We start from the raw sequence: 21,169 nt of genomic DNA, 5'->3' as shown, positions 1-21,169 counted from the left end.
CCTGAAAAGACACTTTCTTTAAGAGAAAAAATAGTATAAATGAGTCAAGATAGCACCTGAATTTAAGGTAAAAAGGTTTGTTTTCTTTTGGATAGATCTCCATGGATAATGAAAAAGTTCTGTGAATTATAATTACACTATGTGAATGCATCTAATTCAACCATATGACCTAACTCAAGTGATGGGTTAACCAGCAAATGTGTTTTCAAAGCCATAGACAAACTTAGCAAACACCAGGTTGCAGGTTTGAAAACAGGCGTGTCCTCTGTGTGTATGTTTCATTTAGTGAGGAGACATTAACATGAGTCATCAGATCCAAACTAAATTACACAATTCACTGGAAGAATACGCTCATGAAGTCCAAAGACTTAAATAAAAGAAATCAACGTGATAAATTTGATTAAAGCAATATGTCTGGCAACTTTGCTGAAGCACAGTTGTTTGAAAAAGTGATTTGTTGTTAGGTATTTATACAACCTCCCTAACTAATGATGGGAAGAAAGGAAAAGAGTGGGAATACTGGAGGAGATAAATCTAAAAGACTTCTTGAATACTGAGAAGATCTTTCCCACATTTTGAAGTAAAGCATTCTCGTGAAAGTGTAGAACAAAATGTGCCTCAGTGAGATCTTTGCTTGCAGGCCAAAATAACTGCTGTTAATTGTTTTACCCCACTAGGGCTCTAGGTACCAACCCCTTGCACTGTGATTGCAACCTCCGCTGGCTTTCCGAGTGGGTGAAGGCAGGGTACAAAGAGCCAGGGATAGCCCGCTGCAGCGGTCCTGATGCCATGGTGGACAGGCTGCTGCTCACAACACCGACTCACCACTTCCAGTGCAAAGGTAGGAGCAAGCCGGGAGGCTCGCTGTTCTGTCCTGTTGCTTTTCCTCATACGTAGTGCTTTATTTTCATACTCTTGGAAGCCGCTTGGTTTTAAAGTGAGCTTGGGGGGGAGTTGGGTTTGGCTTTCATTTTCAGAACCACCACATTACATTCAAGTTGCATTTTCAAGTGTTGTTCCACAAACTGCAGTTAACTGCACCACTGGAAAGAAAATGAGCAAACCTCAGAAGAGTTAGTTATTCCTTTTGTTCACACCAGATTGTATAATGGCAAGTTAGCATATAGGATGTTGTTAGAACTTATATGAGCAAATAAATTGGTTTTGGCCTCCTACCTACCCCAGAAAAATAAGGGTTATTTTAAAAATATAGAGCACTCTAGCTACTGTGTACATTTACTTGAAAACTGAGAAACTGAGAATTCTTCTGGAAAGCAAATATTTACCAAAAGTACATTTTCACTTGAAGATCTGCAAACTGTCCTCATCAGCTCTGTATCAGAAACTGTGGATTATGGAAAATGTTTCATGTCTGAATATAGTGTACGTTCATTCAGGAGAGGGTTGAGGTGCAGCTATTAACCATTAGGGGTAGTCAATGATGAGAGTATGCTGCATTAGAAAGCAGTTAGGCAAACGATAAGGAGCACACTTCCTTGTGGATAAAGTAAGTAGCATATTAGTGAATGTCGTTTAGGATAAACCTGTATGTTCTTATTGTAAAAAAAAGAAGGTTTTGGAGGTTCGCTTAGGTTACCAGCAAGTACATGAAGATGGAGCTATATATATAGTGGAAAAGATGGGTCAGTAACCTCTCTCAGAAATGGAAATGAGGGCATAAAACCTGTTTTTATGTCTCTCAGAGTGCCATGCACATTTACAGTACTGCTTGGCAGTATGATTTTTATAGAGGCTGGGATTAAACTGCTGAACAAACAAATGATGGTGTTGAGGTGTGTTTAGAACACAAGTTTCCAAGCCTGAGCTGAATTTTATGTCCTTTCAAACATATTTTTAATAACTGTAACCTTATAATTTAATTACTTTGAAATGCCAGTCTCAAAACTATCAGAACTCTGACTATAATTGTCAGAACTACAGACTTTATAGTAGTCTCTCAAATGTGAAGTACAAATATACCCTAAACACTAAAAATACTAAAACAATGTACTTGTTCACATGGAGTGAAACAAAGAAAATGATAGTATTTACATATTAAACAGGGTCTGAAAATTAATCCAGGAAGAGAAGCTAGATGACTTACTCATTCTGAATCTGTGATATATCAATAGTTATGCTCACTTTCTCTTAAAACTAAGCAAGCAACTCTTAGGCAAGAGATAAGTAAGCCTGTGATCCAGATTATTAAAAACAGCTGTATTTTTTTTATGTAAATATGAGTTTGGTCCACTAGCCAGCTGGTGGGCTTTCTACTATCCCAACTGTCGCCATGGCTCGCTTTATCTGAATAGAAAAGGAGAAAAAAGTGTTGATTCGGAGCTGGTCTTTGGACCAACTATCAATGGTCTGGATGAGTGTCAGTGTACTCCAAGAAGCTCCAGGCCCTAGCAAAATTCACCTTTTCTCATCACAATTCATATATTTTGAAAACAACGCGTGGTTTGGTACTCCAACTGAACCCATTTCCCATGTGCATGTTTAAGATCCAATGCCTCGTGCTATTCTGTCTGGATATTGGCGAAGCTTTTTTATGGTAAAGTGACAGGATTTATTACAATGTCAAGTGCAGGTTTACCCTCAGGTTGGAGCCATGTGCGTGGCCTGTGACAGGGTACAGTGCAGTCTGGGTTTGTCCTGGACCTGCATCTCTCTCTCATCGTTGAGCTGTAGCTGTGGCATGTGCCTGTCATCAGAAGAACAAGGCTGTCTGTAGGGTGATGCAGAGTGTCCAAAGATACATCTGTACTTCTGCCTGTGTAGATTCAGTGCTAGCTCACGTACTGCTAGCACGGAGCTCAGGGTGGGCTGGACCCCCTGCCCCCCCCAAAAGCCTGGGTCATTGCTACAGAAGTCAGCCCATGCTGAGCTTGGTACCTTGAGATGCTCGTGTAAAGGTAATGCATAAATGTCCTCTGTGACCTCCAGTAACTTTTACACACAAAAAAGTAGAGTTTAACTTATTCTTGTTAAAATTATGTTTTTAGCCTGTGACTGAGCAGAAGGTTACGTCTCAGCAGAGCCAAGAAAATAAAAGTATGTAATGTGCAAGTCATGCAAACTCAGCTCTGCTTTTTATTAAATTGCCCTCCTAGTTATGTAGTAGAGGAAAGGAATGTGCTGGGCTGAGGGCATTTTGCTATATGGATTTATAAATCAAATCCACAAGGGCAAACTAATGAACTACTTAACTGCGAGGAACTAGCACTGTTCCTCTTAGCTCCTACATTGATTAGCTTTGATCTATGCCATAGGAATAAATGGAAAATGTACACGTGTGTATTATGAAATAAATAAATAATAGAACAAATTCTGGCTTAGTGACCTCTAAATCTAGAAGAGCAGCACTGCTGCCTGTCTCATGAGCTCTCTGAGGAGCTACCTTCATATATTCTTTGTATATTCCACATTCAAGACAAAAGTATCTCAGATATGTCGCATTCCCCCCCCCGTCAGTGCCAGAAATTCAGATGTTATTTCCTCTTGCTGTCCTAACTCCAAGTTAAAAACATGTATGGCATTTAGTTAGACGTACACACAAAGATAGAAGAGGATGACAACAGTCTTTTATTTCATTTTTTTGGATTTGTTACTACTTGTGTATTTTTTCCTCGTTATTGCACGTTGCACTCTGCAATCAACTGTCCCCTGTTAACAGACCATTGCCTGTTGCACTCTGCAGTCAGTGGCCCTGCTAACACCATCATCAGTATAGGATCAGGATATAGCCTTTACATTGCAGGTGCTTTTCAGCTGAGACTCCTTGGTACCCGTTTCTGTCATGTTCTTACCCCCTGTTGGTGCTGTGCAAGTATTCCAAGTTAATAATGAGGGTTTATATCTCATGCAGGATGGTCCAAAGCAAATCCTTGACTGGAAGGGATTTTTTTCATCCCTGAGTTTGGTAACCTTCTACAGTTCCACCTTCTCTCTAACATCAAGTACAAGCTTCTTTTCTTCACTTTCAGGATGTTTCACAATTTACTACTACTTATCATTTATCATGCAATAACAGAAGCTGTGTGCCCATTTCTGATTAACACAGGACCAATATTAAGTTATTTTAAAATGTATTTCCTTAAGAAGGAGAGAAAATTATTTTAGGGTCTTTACTGCCTGATATAATTTAAGCCCTTTTAAAATGTTAGGTTTTATTTTTTACATGTAAGAGCCATTAACTCATTAATATTTCAAATTTAGCCACTTCAGAATCACCATTTCTTTAACTGTAAATATAACTGCATAAATTAGATTTCTGTAAAATCTCAGCAATAAAATATTGATTGACTTGGTACCCCAAATGTACTTAGTATTGTTTTGGTCTGTGTTAATTTTCCTGCTCACCCACAAACATCACTACCTCTCTGGAAGAGTTCTGTTGAAAAATGTGGTTTATCAAATGGATTAAATATGGCCATGTATGTTTACCTGCGTACATTTACATCTTTGCATATTTGTCTTTGTTGCACTTTGCCAAGATAGCTGAATGTTGATAGTCATTCTTCTGGGCAGAACAGGAAGAAAATAAGTTTTGAACTCTGTTAAAATTTAGGATGGTAGAACACTTTGCACCTAAATATTCCCATAAGCCTCTAACTAAATCTTTCTTAGGCATGTTTTTCATTTCTGCTGTTGCATCTGCACTTTCATTCTTGTTACCAGCCATAGAAATGTCATGTTATAGTTCCCTAGGGGTTGCTATTGCAGAATTTCCAGCACTGAGAGAAGGAAAAATTGCTGAAAGCCATATATATATAAGCCCACTCTCTGGAGATTCCCAACATGTTTTTTCAGAGCTGATGTTTGCATGTCCAGGAGAATATAAGCGTCATTGAGACTTGCCTAGCACTTGATTTAAGTACTTAAAATCTCTCTAATCCCTGGGAGTCTCATGCTGTTGTGTAAAGTTGTACCCACAGCATGTGAGTTGTGCCAACACAGGATGAATACTGCATTAGGAAAAAAATGTATGTGTGAGTACGGGAGGTATTAATTTTGTAATCCAGTTCTCCATTGATACACTGTGTTTTGCCTTTCCAGAGCCGGTAGATATCAGTGTTGTGTCCAAGTGTAACCCCTGCCTCTCCAATCCATGTAAGAACAATGGGACATGCAACAATGATCCAGTGGAGTTTTATCAATGCACTTGCCCCTTTGGCTTCAAGGTATGACTACAAATGAACTACATGAAAAGCAATAAAGTGTTCCCCATCCCTTCTGTTTTCTTAATTGTTGTACCATGAGAAGTCAATTTTACAGGCAACTGAGCTCAAAAGCTCCCTTACTCAAGCAGATTGTGTGTGACCTTTCAACTGCGCCCTGCTACAAATTGTATCCTGTGCAATAGGAAAGGTATTTCTTTCTGTCTGTGCCGTGACTATACAGATCATCATCCTGAGCAACTTCCTCTAGTTAACCCTACTTTGGGCAGGGTGGTTGGACTAGACGATCTCCAGAGGTCTCTTCCAACCTTGGGCATTCTCCGATTCTGTGATGTAGACATCCATATGAAATGGCAAGTTGATTTTATCTTCCTTTTCATTTCTTTTCTTTTGACAGCAACAAGATAAACATTTCATAGGCTGCCAGGCCAAAGGGGAGGCAGTTCAGATGAGAATTAAGGGCCAGTTTAGTCCACGGTGTCAGAATGTTGATACTTGCTAGCTTGCATCCATCTCACACAGGCTGATTAGCAGAAAGGTGATAACTGATTAGACACAACCACTAGTTCAGCTGTCTCTGACTTCTGAGCACTGATGTCCATGGAGTGATCTGCAAATGTGGAATCCTGTAGATGTCAAGCATTGTGAGCATGCAGCGTCAGTTTCTTGATAACACATTTGAAAATCGGAAAAATCTTATCATTGAGGAATGCGATTTCTTCAGTAGTGATGTATAATGTCTTCAGTAGTGATTGTTACCACTGCATCATGAGAGCGTAAGGCTACCAAGACTTTGTTTCAGAGTTGATATAACTGGAAACCTAGCTGAGTAGTCAGCAGCTGAAGGATTAAGTAATAAATGAGGCATATCTGTTCACAGCCGGCGGGAGGGGAGTGGATGTTATGGCCAAAGAAGTAGGTTGTATCCTGTAGACTGTGATTTTATTTGCCTCATTGGATATTTCTTACAGAGTCTTGGTCAGCTGAAGCAGGTGCTCATAAAACACAGAGTAATAAGAACTATAGGGAAAAAAAAGAAGAGCAAAACCAGACATACATGTGGGAGGTAAACACAAGTATTCATGTCTTACATTTCAGGTAGGATTTAGTTCGTTCTGATGATATCACCATTTCCCTTCTCTGTTTGCCTAGAATACATCCCAGATGGTAACAAAGTAATTGTGGTAGATCCCTGAAACTGTTGGAAAAGGGAAGATGTAAAGCTCGTTTCTTCTATTTCACACCAGTGCCCCCACGCTTGCTACTCAAGAATGATAACAATTCTCCTAAATAATTGAAAAAAAATCAGAAATTTCCTCTGATTAAAAATCCTTCTACCCATTGGCATATCAACCAGCAACTTTTCTAGGATCTTAAAAGACCACATTGTCAAAAATTCATTCAACTGAAACTAACTACTTGGTAACAACTGATTTGTCTTTGCAATGAGAGAGACTGTGGCTGTTTATCTCCTCAGGTTAATAGAACAGTCATTTTAATTTGATGTTTAACATAAACTAGGTTGAGTTCTTCAGATGGGACTAGGTGACTGTTAGGATAACTTGAAAAGTAAAAGCTTTCAAACCAGCAGAAAAAATACATAAATCTTGGTGTATGTCTTACTCTATAAGGCTTGTATCATGGAACAGATAACGAGGCTGTTCAAAGTAGAAACGTGTTGGTTTTTTTTTTTAAATAGTATTCCTGTATTAGCAAATGCACTAGTATAGATGCATTTATACTGCTAGAAGACATGTTTACAAAGGGAGAATTTATCAACAAGAATAATCAGGAATAATCCTCTAGTTATATTAGCAATCGCTTTCCTAGTGCACATGAGACCTCAGCAGGCATTGTTTTATTTAGAAAGGTTTTGATAAACTCTTGAAATGACTCAGTTTAAACATCTCATAGAGCATCCAGCTTTTCTCTTCTCTCACACACTTTCTCAGGTGACATTCAGTGTGTGAATGTAAAACCTAAAACCACTTGTGTGCTTGTAAGCACCAAGCTGTCATCCAAGCATGGCAAAGAGCAAACAGACCCAGGCATGGCACTTAGAGCAGAGTTTAAAAATACTGACTGGATAACAGTACAGGGAACATTGGTGGAAATTTAATAAGCAAAAAAGAGCTGCGTGTCTTTACCACAGGTTTTTGAATAAAAATGAAATTTGACAGGTCCAAATGCAAACCATATGAAAGGAGCACTCTATCTACCATGCAGTTCTCCACCAGAGATTCATGCTAATTCAATAACAATACCTTGCTTCCTTCTCACCAGCCAGCACCAAACAGCTCTATCCATCTGGAAGCTATTTCCCAGACCTTGATAAATTGCCCTAAATCTGCCCTCTCAGCATTTGTTTTTCCTTGTTTGATGTAGATTTTGAAAAAATCCTGTGTGGAAGAGTGCATCAATAAAGTGAAAAACCCACCCTCTTTTCAAATGTAAGCTCATTCAAATGAGCTGACGGCTTTATAATGTTCCCTGGAAAGGGACAGACAGTTACAGACTGCTTTCTGGGGTTCCTGTGCTCATGTTAGCCTTCAGAAAAAAAACAGTAGGCCAAGTAGCAGAAGGCCACTTAAGTTGCCAGTTGCCAAGTGGCCTGATGGAATCGGGAACTTCTAACTGTAGTTGCAAAAGCCAATAGTTTTATTTTTCATTATCACATTGATGATGGCTCAATCTCTTACCTTTTATGATCACAAAAATGTTTTTGCTATTGAATGCATACCTTATGGGGCTTTTAGCAATGTGTAATGCTGCCCATGATGGGTTTAAGTAAACTTAAAAGTGAGACAACCCATGGACCACCTGAGCTGAGAGGCCAGTGGGCCAGCAGTTGTGTTTGATGACAGAAGTATAGATAGCTCACTTGGGAATGGGGAAGGCTATGTGCTGATAGCTATCTTTGCTGCTGTGCTTTCCTTAAAATGGGTGATGAACGTGTTTGCTATAGGTAAGCCATGGTTGAAACAGTGGTTTTTTCGCTTGCTTTCTGGGGACGAAGCCCCAAAGACAGTGGGAGATGGTGTGAGAGTGCCACCTACGGCGACTGGCAGGCTGCACAAGCTTGAGCCCCAGGGTGCCACCAGTGCTGGCAGGAAATGTCTCTTAATGTTATGAAACTTGTGTTTTCATATTAAACACAGACATAGGTGTAATTATCCAGAGATTTTTTTTTTCTCTTCTCCATAGCATTCTTTGAAAGATTATTTAAATAATATGTGTGGTTTAGATTGTGAAGTATGATTACAAGTAGAGAAACGAAGCTTTCTTCTGCTTTAAATGCTGCTGGCCACCTGCAGTGCAAGTGGGTGTGAGTGCAGCTGGTGGCTGGTAAATAGATAACGGTACCGTACTAATTCGTTTATCCTGCAGAGTGTGTGGCTTTTATGTATTCCCATTGATATTGTAAAATCAAGTCTATGGGTGTTAGAATTCAAGAGAATAATCAAGCTTGCAATCAATAGGCCATTGAGAAAGGATTTACTTGAATAGCTGTAGTAAAAACTAAGGTGAGTGAAACCAAGACTCAGTGTACTTTGCCACTGCTGTATCCTGAAAACACCCTTTTGGATTTTTTGGCTGATTTTTGTGTCTTTCATACTTTTTTTTTTCTTAAGTCTGAGGTAACAACAAATGAAGGAGAAGAATTTTCTTTCTTCCTAAAAGAGTTATTTGTAGAACTGAGGAAAGAGCGTTTAAAATACATCTGTGTTTCATCTGACATGAAAGAAAATTGCCAACCTGGAACGTGAAATGCAGTACCTGCCTAGGCATCGCCACAGCCTCTTTGAGTGCTCAGATAAATGGGAGCCTGAGCTGTTGGGATGCAGGATGTTTGTCAACTCTGGGTTATGCTGTTACCGAAAGCGGTCTGAAATGCAGAGTGAAGATAGGTAGAATTAGTATAGCACATATCCCCCACTTCAGGCAACAGATGCTGATGCATGTCTGTGGTAGAGTTGCTCTGTGAATTCTATCCAACTCTGTTCACCTCCCTGTTGAGTTCAGCCAGTGTCCTGACTTTTCTAGCAGCACTGCAGTATCTTGAGGGTTCAAGCAATTTCACCAGTCATCCAGAATGACAGATACAATTGGAAAAATCCTGGGTAAAGCTCTTGGGCTTTGGAGAGATGGTGTTCTTTGCAGCCAGACTTTTGTGGTGGGAGGCATTATAGTGAAGCCAGAATGATATTTAGTGAGGAAGCTGGCTCCAAAGTTCTGCTAGGAATTTGGCTCTTCCTCCTCTTCACCCCCTGCGCCAGGTTTTCATCCCTGAAAACAGGGTTAGAAATTGGGAATCTCAGAACAAAGTGTCTCTGGGATATGTGGGATTCGTGTCTGTCATGTGTTGTACACAGATATAACTAATGTGCCAGCACTTAAGTGGGTAGATGTAGCTGAGCAGAAGCTGTGACTGCTTAGCACAGGGCTAATGAGCAGGTTATATCAGTACAGACCCCATTAGCATCAGTGCTGCACTGACTGTATCATTCGCTCATGGGGGTGCACATGGCTTTGCATTTGCTTGGAGCATGGGCAAATGAAGTTTGCTGTATTTGCACTTTGCCATGTAGATGCACTTCTGTAGCGTTACACGAATAATCCGTCAGAGTCCTAGAATAATGGCTGTTTTAGGAGTGTTCAACATAGAACTGATCTTAAAACATAGATACGGTAATGTTTGTTCATGTACAGATATTCTGGCCAGCTCTTACAGCTCAAGGCCGAGACAGTGCAAGTTTGTTCCAATGGGCCAGTTTCTCAGTTATGCTGATTTGGGTGGGGTTATATGAATGTAACTGAGTGTAGCGTTTGGCTGCTGATGCATGCCAGCTGTGTGAGAGTCCATGCCTAGTTTGTTAGGCTAATACTGTTTGGAAATGTAGCTCCATGCTTTTGTTTCTTTGGATCTATTAACATATGCATATAAGTCCCCATATACATCAGTCAGTGTACAAAGAAATCCCCGAGTTGGAATTGCAAAAGGAGAAATTGGAAGAAACTCTTAAACCAGCGTGCCCTCATCCACGTGAGACAGGAGAGCAAACGTCTCTGCCTTCACATGTTACTCTGTCTTCGCCTCTTTCCTCTCCCAGTGTCAGGGTCGGGGGGACAGACAGTGGAATGTAAGCCCAATGCCAAGTTTTCATATGAAGAAATCAGTGCTGCTGATTCTGCCTTAAACTTTCATTCTGATAAATTCTCCTGGAGTGTGTGTTTATGTGATCTGGGGTGTTCTATTTTTTATTTGTTTGTTTTAACAATACTTAAAATAATTATTAATGAATGTTGAAGAAGCATTTTCCACTCTTAGTATAATAAAGCAGAAAGCCTTTAGGGATGAGAAGTAATGGGTGGCCACATAAAATGAGTAGACCTATATTTATGTATGGATATTTTAGGGCAAAGACCAGTGTCAGCAGTAGGTGGTTATAATTTCATATAATGCTCCTAGGGCAGAAAAAAACTGCAGAAATCACAGTATTTTCCTGTGTGTGCTTATTCCGTAAAACTTACTATGCATCAGTCAGATTTGTGTTTCTTTCTTTTTGTCCTTTCTGTTATAGTAGGTCTAAAGAAAATGGAGATTTACATCTAGAAGAGCATAAAAATGAAAGGCTTAAGGAGGGATTACCACCACAGTTCCTGGCTGAAGGTGGTGAGGCATGCATACACCCACCACAAGCTCTATAAAAAACATAGTAATGTATTGTGGCATGCCCTAATGAGGGCTCTTAACAATAAAGCCAACTCTGAAGAAGTATTTCCATTTTTGTTAGGCTAACAAGAAAGCAGATGTTAAGCACCTTCAAGCATTTGCCGTGTTTGTTCAGTGCTGCGTCAGGAGAAGTAGCTAAAGGGAATAGTAAGCCATACCCACAGGTGGGCACCATCATATTCATTCTTTTGTCAATGTGGATTATTCCCCCCCAGCTTTGTTTTTGCTACTGGTTTTCTGGTCTTGTTCTAAATGCCTTTAGAGAGCAGGCTTCCAATCTTTCTTTTCCTAGGGTAGAGGAGAAGTTCTTACTGGCATTTAGTCTGAATTTCAGGCTCTTGTTCTTATGTTTGCATGGTCCTATTACACTAAATAACAATTTTTCTTCCTCTGTGGTTTGTCTGTCTTTCAGGTGATTGCTGGTTACTAAAACTCTGCTTAATCAAGTTCTCTTTAACCAGCTCTTAACTTTCTGTGTCCCACCATTTCTGCATAATTGAATCAGTTGAAGTAGTTGGTCACAGCTGAAAATCCTTATTGTTAGATTTTCTTGTGATTGTCTGTCATCTATTATCCTTGAGGCTTTCTTTGCGTTGACTGTACCTGACAATATGGCTTTTGGGTTCCTTTTGTTGTCCAAGAACATGAACAGAGGTTGTCCTAGGAGGTTAATTGCCTTATTTTCCCCTTTCCTTTGGAGATGATGGAATTGGTGATGTTGCTGTAAGCAGGCTAAGCTGAAAAGAAAACTTTCTTTATCGTATGAGAGTGAACTCTCTCCTGTTAATAGAAATGATATAATGCCAGACTAGCTTGAGAATTAATAGATTACTGTGTAGGGGTAAGTGCATGTACACTGCAGGTAGAGTTTTACCAAAGCTCTCTGCACTCCATTGCTGACAGTGTCAGGCTCCAATGCTGAGCTGGCGCAGGGCAGACGCCTGTCTCCGTGGCCCCCCAGGGGTCCCCTCCTCGTACATCTGGTCACCTCTGAAATAAAAGTTGTGCTCTTGCTCATTATCATAGTGGGCATGTTTGATTTCTTTAGTAGTCTGAAAAATTCATTTGTATGTTTGCTTCCAAAAACATCGCTGCCTGCCTGGGTTACCTGTCACAGTTCAACCCGCTATCAAATGACAGTCTTGGTTTACGCCAGAAAGGATTGCTGGTATCTCTGAACTGGCAAGCCTTGGAGGGGCAGCTTTACACAGCTTCCGCAAGCGAAAGATATTATACTGGCATTTTTGCTGGTACAACATGTATTTCAGCGTGAGACCTTTTATCAGTACAGAACTGTTCCACATCAAAAGCCTGCATCCTTAACAGGCAGGGAAACACCAGCAGAAGTTTCTTCACATGGACTGTAACTCTTCCAGCATCTTTAGCTCTATTTATTTCAGAAATCTAGTGAGTGCTTTGGAGAGGTTTTTTAATCACATAGGCCCTGCCTCATGTTAGGTTTTGTTGGATTCCTGCATGTGTCCTCCTCTCTCATGCAGGTTGCATTCAATAGCTTGTTAGGCAAAGGTTAATTGCCTTGAGCAATAAGTTCAAAATACAACAATTATATTTTCTTTTATTTCTTATCTCTTATTAATAGGAATTATGTTTTCTATACAAAAGTCCAGTCTTTTTAACTTTCTCTACAGTGTTCACATTAAAAAAGAGCCACTGGCTTTTAATAGCCTGAGAGGGAAAGTTTTGTTGTCACTGCAACATGTATTTTAAAATAAATAGGCCCTTAAGTGTTTTGAGGGTACTGAAAACATTGTTCTCATTCATGAATATTGGTTGAATTAGAGACTACATATAAAATACTCAATGTCTTTTTTACATCAAATATTTTGGTTTGGATTTTAAGTACAGAGGCAACCCTGGGCAAAATCAACTATTCTCAGTGTCCCTAATTTTTGTCTGCATCTCCCAAAACATTGTCACAGTGATCTGCATCAGGCAGTTGATCGAGTAACTTGGAAGCTCTACAGCACCTGCCCCATCCAGTTTGGCACCTCTGGACTCAGTTCAGATATGTGCTGTGTGAGTTGACTCCATGATAGATGAATGACATATCTTCTGTCATTGATTAAAAGCCCAAAAGACCATTGAAACCCAAAGTGCTTGTGTAAGGAGAGGTTTAGAAGGGCAATCAGGATTTACGTGGTAATGAATGTAATTGCAAAATAAACCTCAGATGTCCGCTGAGAATTAAATTTGATACTCATAGGAGAAGAACCAGAGATTTTAAAAAATAATATGATGAATCCTTGCACTTTGACTTTGACAGGCATATTCTTGATTACTGGCTATGGAGGTAATGGAAGGTGTATTATACCCTGGAGGATCATAAATCTTTCTGATTTAAATAAAATGAGGCTTCAGAGAGCAGAGTTCGCCTAATTTTCTATAAATTGACAATTGTGATTTATTAACAAGGACAAGGAAGTCACTAAGAAGTGCTGCTGCCATGCCCAATTATTGTTTAATCAGGTGCCAGATGAAGCTAGGATGGCATAGAAGATAACTAACTATACAGTGCTGAAGATGATGGGGTATAAATAACTATTATCTGTTTTTTTACTTCAGACACTAATACTGTGAAAGTTTTCAGATGGAGTTAAATCAGCCAAATGGCAGGGGGGCGGCAACAAAACCAATATCAATGTATCTTCTTTTCATAATCTAGCTGCTATGCCATTTAGCAAATAGTATTTCTCATTATGCTTGTGAGCAGCAGGCAAACTTGTTTGTTGTATTGTTGTGTCAATGTAAGTACAGCTGTATAAACAACGATACTGAACTAAGAAAGAAATCAGAATTGTCTAGGTAAATTCAAATTTATTTTAAAACTTTTTTCAAAACTAGAAATGGATGAAATTAATTACTTTTCCATGTTAAATTAATTGGCTTGTAAACAGCAATCCTCAGAAGGTACATTTTTATTGCCCCATTGGGACAGATGACTAAAGGTTAACTTACCACCACTGTGTGTACTCTAACCTAGAGGCATCCAAGGCATGGGTGGCTGTGGCAAGGTCTGCATTCAGAAGGAGGAGTCACAGCCTTTTTGTGAACAACAGATGATCAAAATCTTTCAACTTCCACCTGGCAATCTAAAAGTAGTCTGATCCAAAATTACTGTGATATCATCCATGCCTTGCCAAATAATTTGTATATATGCCTAAGCAGATGGATCTAACATACACCCTGCCAGCTCTTGTAGTTGTTTGACCTTGCCAATGAGCGTCATCTACATCTTTTCCAGATTGAGGCTTAGCCATTATGTCCATGGCCAGAAAGAGCATAAACAAGGAAACAGTATCACCTGGATCTACTGAAGAACTTCATACTACTGTATATAGATATCAGTGTGTAAGCTGTCTAAATATACCTTAATATCAGTGCAATCAATTAGGAAATCAGTTTCAAATCGTTCCAATGGTAAAATTACAGTAGAGTAATTCCCAGTGCTGTAATTTTTAGCCCTTCCTGCAAAAGAATTTAATTTTCTATTTTAAAGTTAGTTTCGTTCTTCACTCAGATTGCAACATCTCTAACTATTTGATAACTAAGTATTCCCTTCACAAAGCTGAGTAGCTGTGTTTGCAGTGATCGCTGAGCTGTCCATCAAGACCTTCATGCTGCAATTAGCATAAGATGGCACACTAACTTTCATAACTTGCTTTAAGATTTGCAGTACACCTAGAACTTTTCCTTTTCACGATCTCATTATAGCAAATTCTGGGTGTATTGGCTGTGTAGCTGGATTCATAGCATCGTATTTCCTTGGTCAGTTATGCAAAATTCTTCTTGCTTCTCCTTTGTATTTATGGCTTCTAAATGTATTTATTACAGGGAAACTGCTGAATACCTCATTCTTCTTTCCTAGCTTAATTTTCTAGTGGAACTGAGATTTATGTGATAAAACTTTGTTCGTGAGACATCTCATTCCCTTCCTGCCCTGGGAATATTTCAGTTTACTCTCCAATTTTGACTATTTATGACAGAGGGATAAAGGTTTCAAATGGTGAAAGACAAGACTAGGTAAAAGACTGTAGCATCAGTTTGTACCTTATTGGATAGCTGTATGCCACAACTTCAGGAAAACCTTTGATCGTAGTTTTCACTTTACTAAGCATGAAAGAAGCAAAACTCAAGTTAAAAATCCATTGAAGAGTTTAAGCTCTTTCTGTGCTGAGTGTCTGTGTCTTCTATTATTTCTGGATGTTTTTTCCCCGTCTCCTCTCATCCCTTCTCATCTCATTCTTTTATAAGAAGCATCAGGAATCATGTCTTGTTTACACACCATATTTAACCCTTCACTCTGCTATTAGACCTTTGCAGGTCTGAATGTACGAACGAGTCCCACTGGCACATGCAGGTGTCGTTTTAACGCTCAAGCAATCAGCATACATCAGAATTGTTCAGAAAACCGTGTTTAATAAAATACTTCCCAAGCTCTGTGGAAGCAGAGCAAAGCTATACATAATGGCTCTAAGTGTCCACTTTTTCTTAATTTCACAACATTAGGAGGTTAAAATTTTAGAGCTGGCAGATACTTGTTTGAATGACATTCCTGAATGCGCACTCATAGAACGCATTGTACTTCTCAGTTTCTTTCTGTGAATTTTCCTTCAAGCCTGTCATGAGGTGGAAGATGTACTTAGCCCTTTCCCTTGATGTAATGATTGCTTATTAACTTCTGACCAAGACACCCATAAGACAAGCGTATTAACATCTGTGAGACTGCAAGTTGGATGCGGATGCATTACTTCCACTAAGGAATGTGAAGGACTAGGTTTGCAATACAGTATCTTTGTAGCTGGTAATTTTGTCTGATTTCCCTAAAAGCTTTAGCTGTATTTAAAGCTTGATAATTAAGTTGTTTATGAAAATTTCCTAGTTCTTAATTTAAAGTCTCTATCAACTATATTTGTCTTCATCTAGTATTTTTACTAAACACATGAACACTACCATCTGTTCTTTACATAGACCATCTAAAGAAAATTTATTATGAACACGTTGTATATTGTTAGCAACTCAAATAAACTGGTATTTCTTTTGCATAGCTCATTTTTCCAGCATGCTTTAGAACATTGTAGGCTATAATTAGCTGGAAAGAGGTCTCCTATTCACAAACCATTCAAGTTGGATAGACTTCGGCCTGTCTGCAGGTGTCTTCATCACTGGCTGGATCATGTTTCTACTGCAGTCAGCAGTGATAATTTTCTACACTAGGAGGTTTCTACTTGGATTGTCTACCTGGAATCCCTGGAGAAAAACAGGTTGTCTACCTGGATCCCTCCAAGGCTTTTGATGCATTTTCCCACAGCCTCCTCCTAGAGAAACCGATGCGTTACGGTCTAGACATGTGATCTGTGTGGTGGGTGGGGAACTGGCTGATGGGCGTGCTGGTAAATAGCTCCTTGTCAAACTGGCAGCATGTCACAAGTGGGGTCCCCCAGGGATCAATACTGGGCCAAACGCTGTTTAATATCTTCAGAAGTGATCTGGATGATGGGATCAAGTGTACCCTGATGAAGTTTGCTGATGATACCAAACTGAGTGGGAAGTAGATGCTTCGTAATGGAGAGCCACCCTGCAGGACGACCTGGCTAGGCTGGAAGAGTGGGCTAACAAGAACCTTATGAAGTTCAACAAGGACAAATGTAAGGTCTTGCACCCAGGAGAACATAATCCAGGAGTGCAGCAGAGGCTGGGATCTACCCGGCTGGGGAGCAGCTCTGTTGAAAGGGACCTGGGGTCCTGGCAGACAACAAGCTCAATATGAGTGAACAGTGTGCTGCTGTGGCAGAGAAAGCCAACAGGATGCTGGGTTGCATCAACAAGGGCATCACCAGCAGAGATAAAGAAGTCATTATCCCACTCTACTCAGCACTTGTCGGGCCACACCTGGAATGCTGTGTTCAGTTTTAGTCCCCGCTATACAAAAAAGACGTGGACAGGCTGGAGAGGGTCCAGAGAAGAGCCACAAAGATGATCCAAGGACTGGGAAGCCTGCCACATGAGGAAAGGCTGAGACAACTGGGTTTGAGAAATGAAGGCTTAGGGGAGACCTTATCACCACATTCCACTATTTAAAGGGTGGCTACAAAGAAGATGGAGACTCCCTTTTTACAAGGAGTCACGTGGAAAAGACGAGGGGTAATGGGTACAAGTTAATCCTGGGGAGATTCCAATTAGGCACAAGAGGAAAATTTTTCACAATGAGAACAATCAGCCCTTAGAATAATCTCCCCAGGGAAGTGATGGATTCCCCAGCATTGGACACTTTTAAGATTCAGCTGGACAGGGTGCTGGGCCATCTTGTCTGAACCGTGCTTTTGCCAAGAAAGGTTGGACCAGATGAGCCTTGAGGTCCCTTCCAACCTGGTATTCTATGATACCTTGTGCCTGTGGCGAGCTCCGTGCTGCCGCCTCTTATCTGTGCCCACTGCTGTTAGAAACGGGTGAAGGATCACATCAAAATGGACACAGGTCAAATCTCTGCCATGCGATCTTGAATAAAGCTTTCCATCTCCATAGACAATACTAATTTGTGAAAATTAATTAAAAAAAAAATCATTGCAGTGGTTGAAACACTGTCAAAGCAAATGCATGCTTTTTTATCATACTAGCCTTTGTTCTTCCTGCTCTGGTCCTCATTAATTATTGCTACTTGTTCTTGGGTGTTTTACTAATCATGATGTAATTTTTTCCAGTATTGGATACTTGTAAAGGCTAGAATTTGGCACAGCAGTACTGAGGAACAGCTTGTATATACACTAATGCCCAGTACGGTTAATTACTGTTGAGTATGAAATGAAGAATTGACACTTTCTAAGTATGGTGGAAAGTTTCTGTTCTCATTCACTGAAATATGGAGCTGGAGCAGCCCAGATAACATCTGGACCAGCTGAGGTACTTCAGATTTAAAAAGGCAGCTGGACTCTGGACATCTACGTATTCTGATTAGTTGCAGAAATTTTATGTTTCAACACCTAATCCTTTCGTCTCCTACAGAAAATGAGAGAAAATACATAAAAGTGGTTTGGATCTGATGCTTTCTTATCAGATTAGACAAAAATTTATTGCAGCTTAAAAAAGCTCTAGGAATAAAATATTGCACACAGAGGGACCTTCATCCTCTTTCTGTGAATTGCACACAGAGGGACCTTCATCCTCTTTCTGTGAATTGCTGAGACAGTCATATCTTCTTGCCTGTCCTTGAAACAAAGTCTGCACCTCGTGTTCTGATTCAGACTTCATTAGAAGGCTCTTTAGTCTTGAAGCGAATATACAATATTCTCCTTCGTAATAATAGTTATTTCTAGGGAATGTAATTCAAAGAGTTTTTCCCAACTCACAGATAAATTAATTTTAGTGGTACTTGACAGGAATTCCATTTTTCCAGTAAGAACAGTCTTACTGTAAATTGAGACTAGAGAATTGCATTATTTATTTGAAAGATATTTCTAGAATGTCTTTAGGCTCTTCTGGGTAGTGACAGTCTTATACAGAAATAAAATGGCCTTGCTTTGCTGTAGATTTATCAGTACTGATATTTTCTGCAGCTTCTCTTCTTTCAGAATTCTTTGTTTTTCAGTCTTCTGTGTTAGAGAAATTGTACTTGTTTTGTGGGCTCTCAATGTGCTGTTGATAAAGTCAACTCAGAGAAGATAATCCTCAGAGAAAGATTAAGTGCCGTTTGCCCATTTATTACAATGAGTAAACTGAGTCAGAGAGACTCTAATTTTCCTAAAGCCACATGGCAACTTAGTGTTGTAATTAGGTCTGATTCAGCAGGACATACTAATTGGTTTCCATGGTGCCTGAGGCCCAAGGAGCCAACAGTTCAGCCATGTTCAGTACAGAAATGAGAGCTGAGTCTAAGTCAAGAGAAATTTCATGTGCCGATGAGAGAGACTGAAAATGCCTTGCTCTCATTTTAACATTTATCTTTATTAAATTTTTACAAGAACATTCAAAATAATCCGAGTAATTACAGCAGAAGTGATGGGACTATTTTACACGGTGTTCAACTGTGACAAAAACCTTCAGAAAAACAGATGCTGTGGTTTCTGCTTTGCTTCTTGCTATGCTTAGCTGCAAAGGGTTTAATATTTTAGTGATGCAGGGATGAAGAGTTCATGTGAAACAGAAGTAACTGACATTAGTGAAGTATCTATAAAACAGTTCTTCAGGGACACAGGAAAAGTATTTGTGCTCTTAGAAGTGTAAAAAATGGCATCTTCCAGCTTCGCTAGGATAACATGGTAAACACACAGGATTCACAACACAGATGGACAAAACACAGGCAACAATGTTGCAGAAGGGTGGCCGCGGATTAGTGTTTATGCTGCATGGGTCGCATCCGTGGAGCGCTGCGGACCACATGGTGCCAAAATAAAACCTGCATGAGCTTCACTCGGCGCTTTCCCAATTCTTCCCTGAGACATTTGGGGGCTCGGGATTTCAAATGGAGAAGGACAGGCTGTTTGGCAAATGCAGCACGGATGAAGCAGAAACCTTCTCTGCCAGGTCTTGGGTGAGGTCTTCACACGCTGCCTGCACTGCTGTGTTGGGGGAATGAACTCACAGTGAGGCAGGGGGTTGGCCGCATCTTTCTGTTGTTCTTTGGAAATGTTTCTCTTCTGATTCAACCAAGGAAAAGGATGTCCCTGTTTCCTTGTATTTGCACAAATTTTAAAATGCAAATCTGCGTCTCCTCTCGCTGGGGAATACTGGGGACAGAGCTTCAAGAAATACAGCTTTGTATTTCGGTAACAAAGCTCCTCTGTGGTGTTGGATGAAAGTATAATTACTGTGTGTCTCAATTATTCCCGCAGTACGATGGCAGTATGTCCTACCTGACAAAATACTGAGGATTTCAGTAGTATTTGGAGGACTGAACTGTATGACATGTGAATGGGAGAGCCTAGCACCACGAGTGGACAGACAAGATCAAATGAACTCTGTAGAAAAGTTCACACTTATAAGCTGGTTTTGGTTTTTTAATGCCTTGATTAGGCTTAATTGAGGCTGCACCAATTTCAAGATAAGTACTCCAGTGACAAATTAAGATTGCCACCATTATTTATACAGTACTTAAAGCATGAGTGGAGCTTGAGCTGTCACGGAACCAGCACAGTCCTTTTCCTGCTGCCTTGTCACCTCCAGGCTGGGCACGTTGCTGGAAGTGGGCACACCAGTCAAGTGCTGAGCATGAACTTCTGATCAATGTAGGATGTAAGAGAGAGGGGTGGGCAATGATGAATAAGGGTTAGAAAGATGTGACCAGCCTATTTGTTCTTTGCTTGAGAGCGAGATTTCCCAAACAGATACGCAGCCATAGACAAACTGATCAAACCCGTCCTGGTGTGGTTTTCCTGGGAGATCTGTTCCCTTATAATACACAAAACCATGTAGTCTTGGTTCAGGGAGCAGCTAGGTTCTTTTGGGGGGAAAAAAAAAAAAGTTTTCCTTGTTGAGAGCCAAATAAGCCTTTCAAATAACTTTCACATAAGAACATGAGAAATGCCATAATGGGCCTGTAGTGCATTTACTGCAGCATTCTGTGTGTCATGGGGGCAGCAGCAAATCTTTACTGTTTGAGGAGAGTACACAAGCCTGGCCACCACTTCTCTCCAGTTTTCCCAGAGCCCACCATCATCCAACTGGGGATGTTGATGTCTGCTTATTGCCTTTCATATCTGGTTTGGATCTATTGTACATGAATTTGTCTAATGGCTTTTATACTATCTGACTTCACAACCTCCTGTGGCAAAAACATCCCAGAAGCTCATACTTTGGAAGAAGTATTTTCTTTTATCTGTATTAAGCTCATCTTCTAAGATCAGTAAGTGTCCCTCTGCTGCTGAGGGATTTAGTGTGTGACAAATTCTGCATTCACCACCTCCATGATTTTGTAAACCTCAGTCATATCACACCCATTAGTTTTCTTTTCTCCAGACTAAAGAGTCCTAGTCTTTATAGTATCTTCTTTTAAAGTAGTTGCTCCATCTCCCTGAACATTTTGGTAGTCCTTTTCTGTGCCTTTTCTAACTCCACTGTATTCATCCTGAGGCAAGCAAATCATTGTCAGGTATCTGCCAAGTACAGCGTTAGCCTTCTCAAAGTCCATTCTTAATTCTAATGGAATAGTGTATCTTAAGTGAGAACAATGAAGTCTCAAAGCTAGGTGGAAAAACAACTTTAACAGTTGCTGCTCTCATGTGCAGTATATGGCTGAAGCATC

The 21,169-nt window shown here is 40.1% G+C and overlaps 1 protein-coding gene across 1 annotated transcript in view; it reads left to right on the top strand.

Moving 5' to 3' along the window:
• Positions 1-21,169, top strand: part of SLIT3 (slit guidance ligand 3) — a 534,144-nt gene that overhangs the window by 453,568 nt on the left and 59,407 nt on the right. Inside the window, exons 25-26 of the mRNA XM_059825130.1 lie at positions 678-841; positions 5,059-5,183. Coding sequence (XP_059681113.1) covers positions 678-841; positions 5,059-5,183 — 289 coding nt within the window. The remainder of the gene's footprint in view (positions 1-677; positions 842-5,058; positions 5,184-21,169) is intronic.

This window comes from Gavia stellata, chromosome 16 (genome assembly GCF_030936135.1).
Source record: "Gavia stellata isolate bGavSte3 chromosome 16, bGavSte3.hap2, whole genome shotgun sequence".
Classification (NCBI taxonomy): Eukaryota; Metazoa; Chordata; class Aves; order Gaviiformes; family Gaviidae; genus Gavia; species Gavia stellata.
The sequence above is the reverse complement of the archived record's forward strand: the minus strand, read 5'-3'. Positions and strand labels throughout refer to the sequence as shown.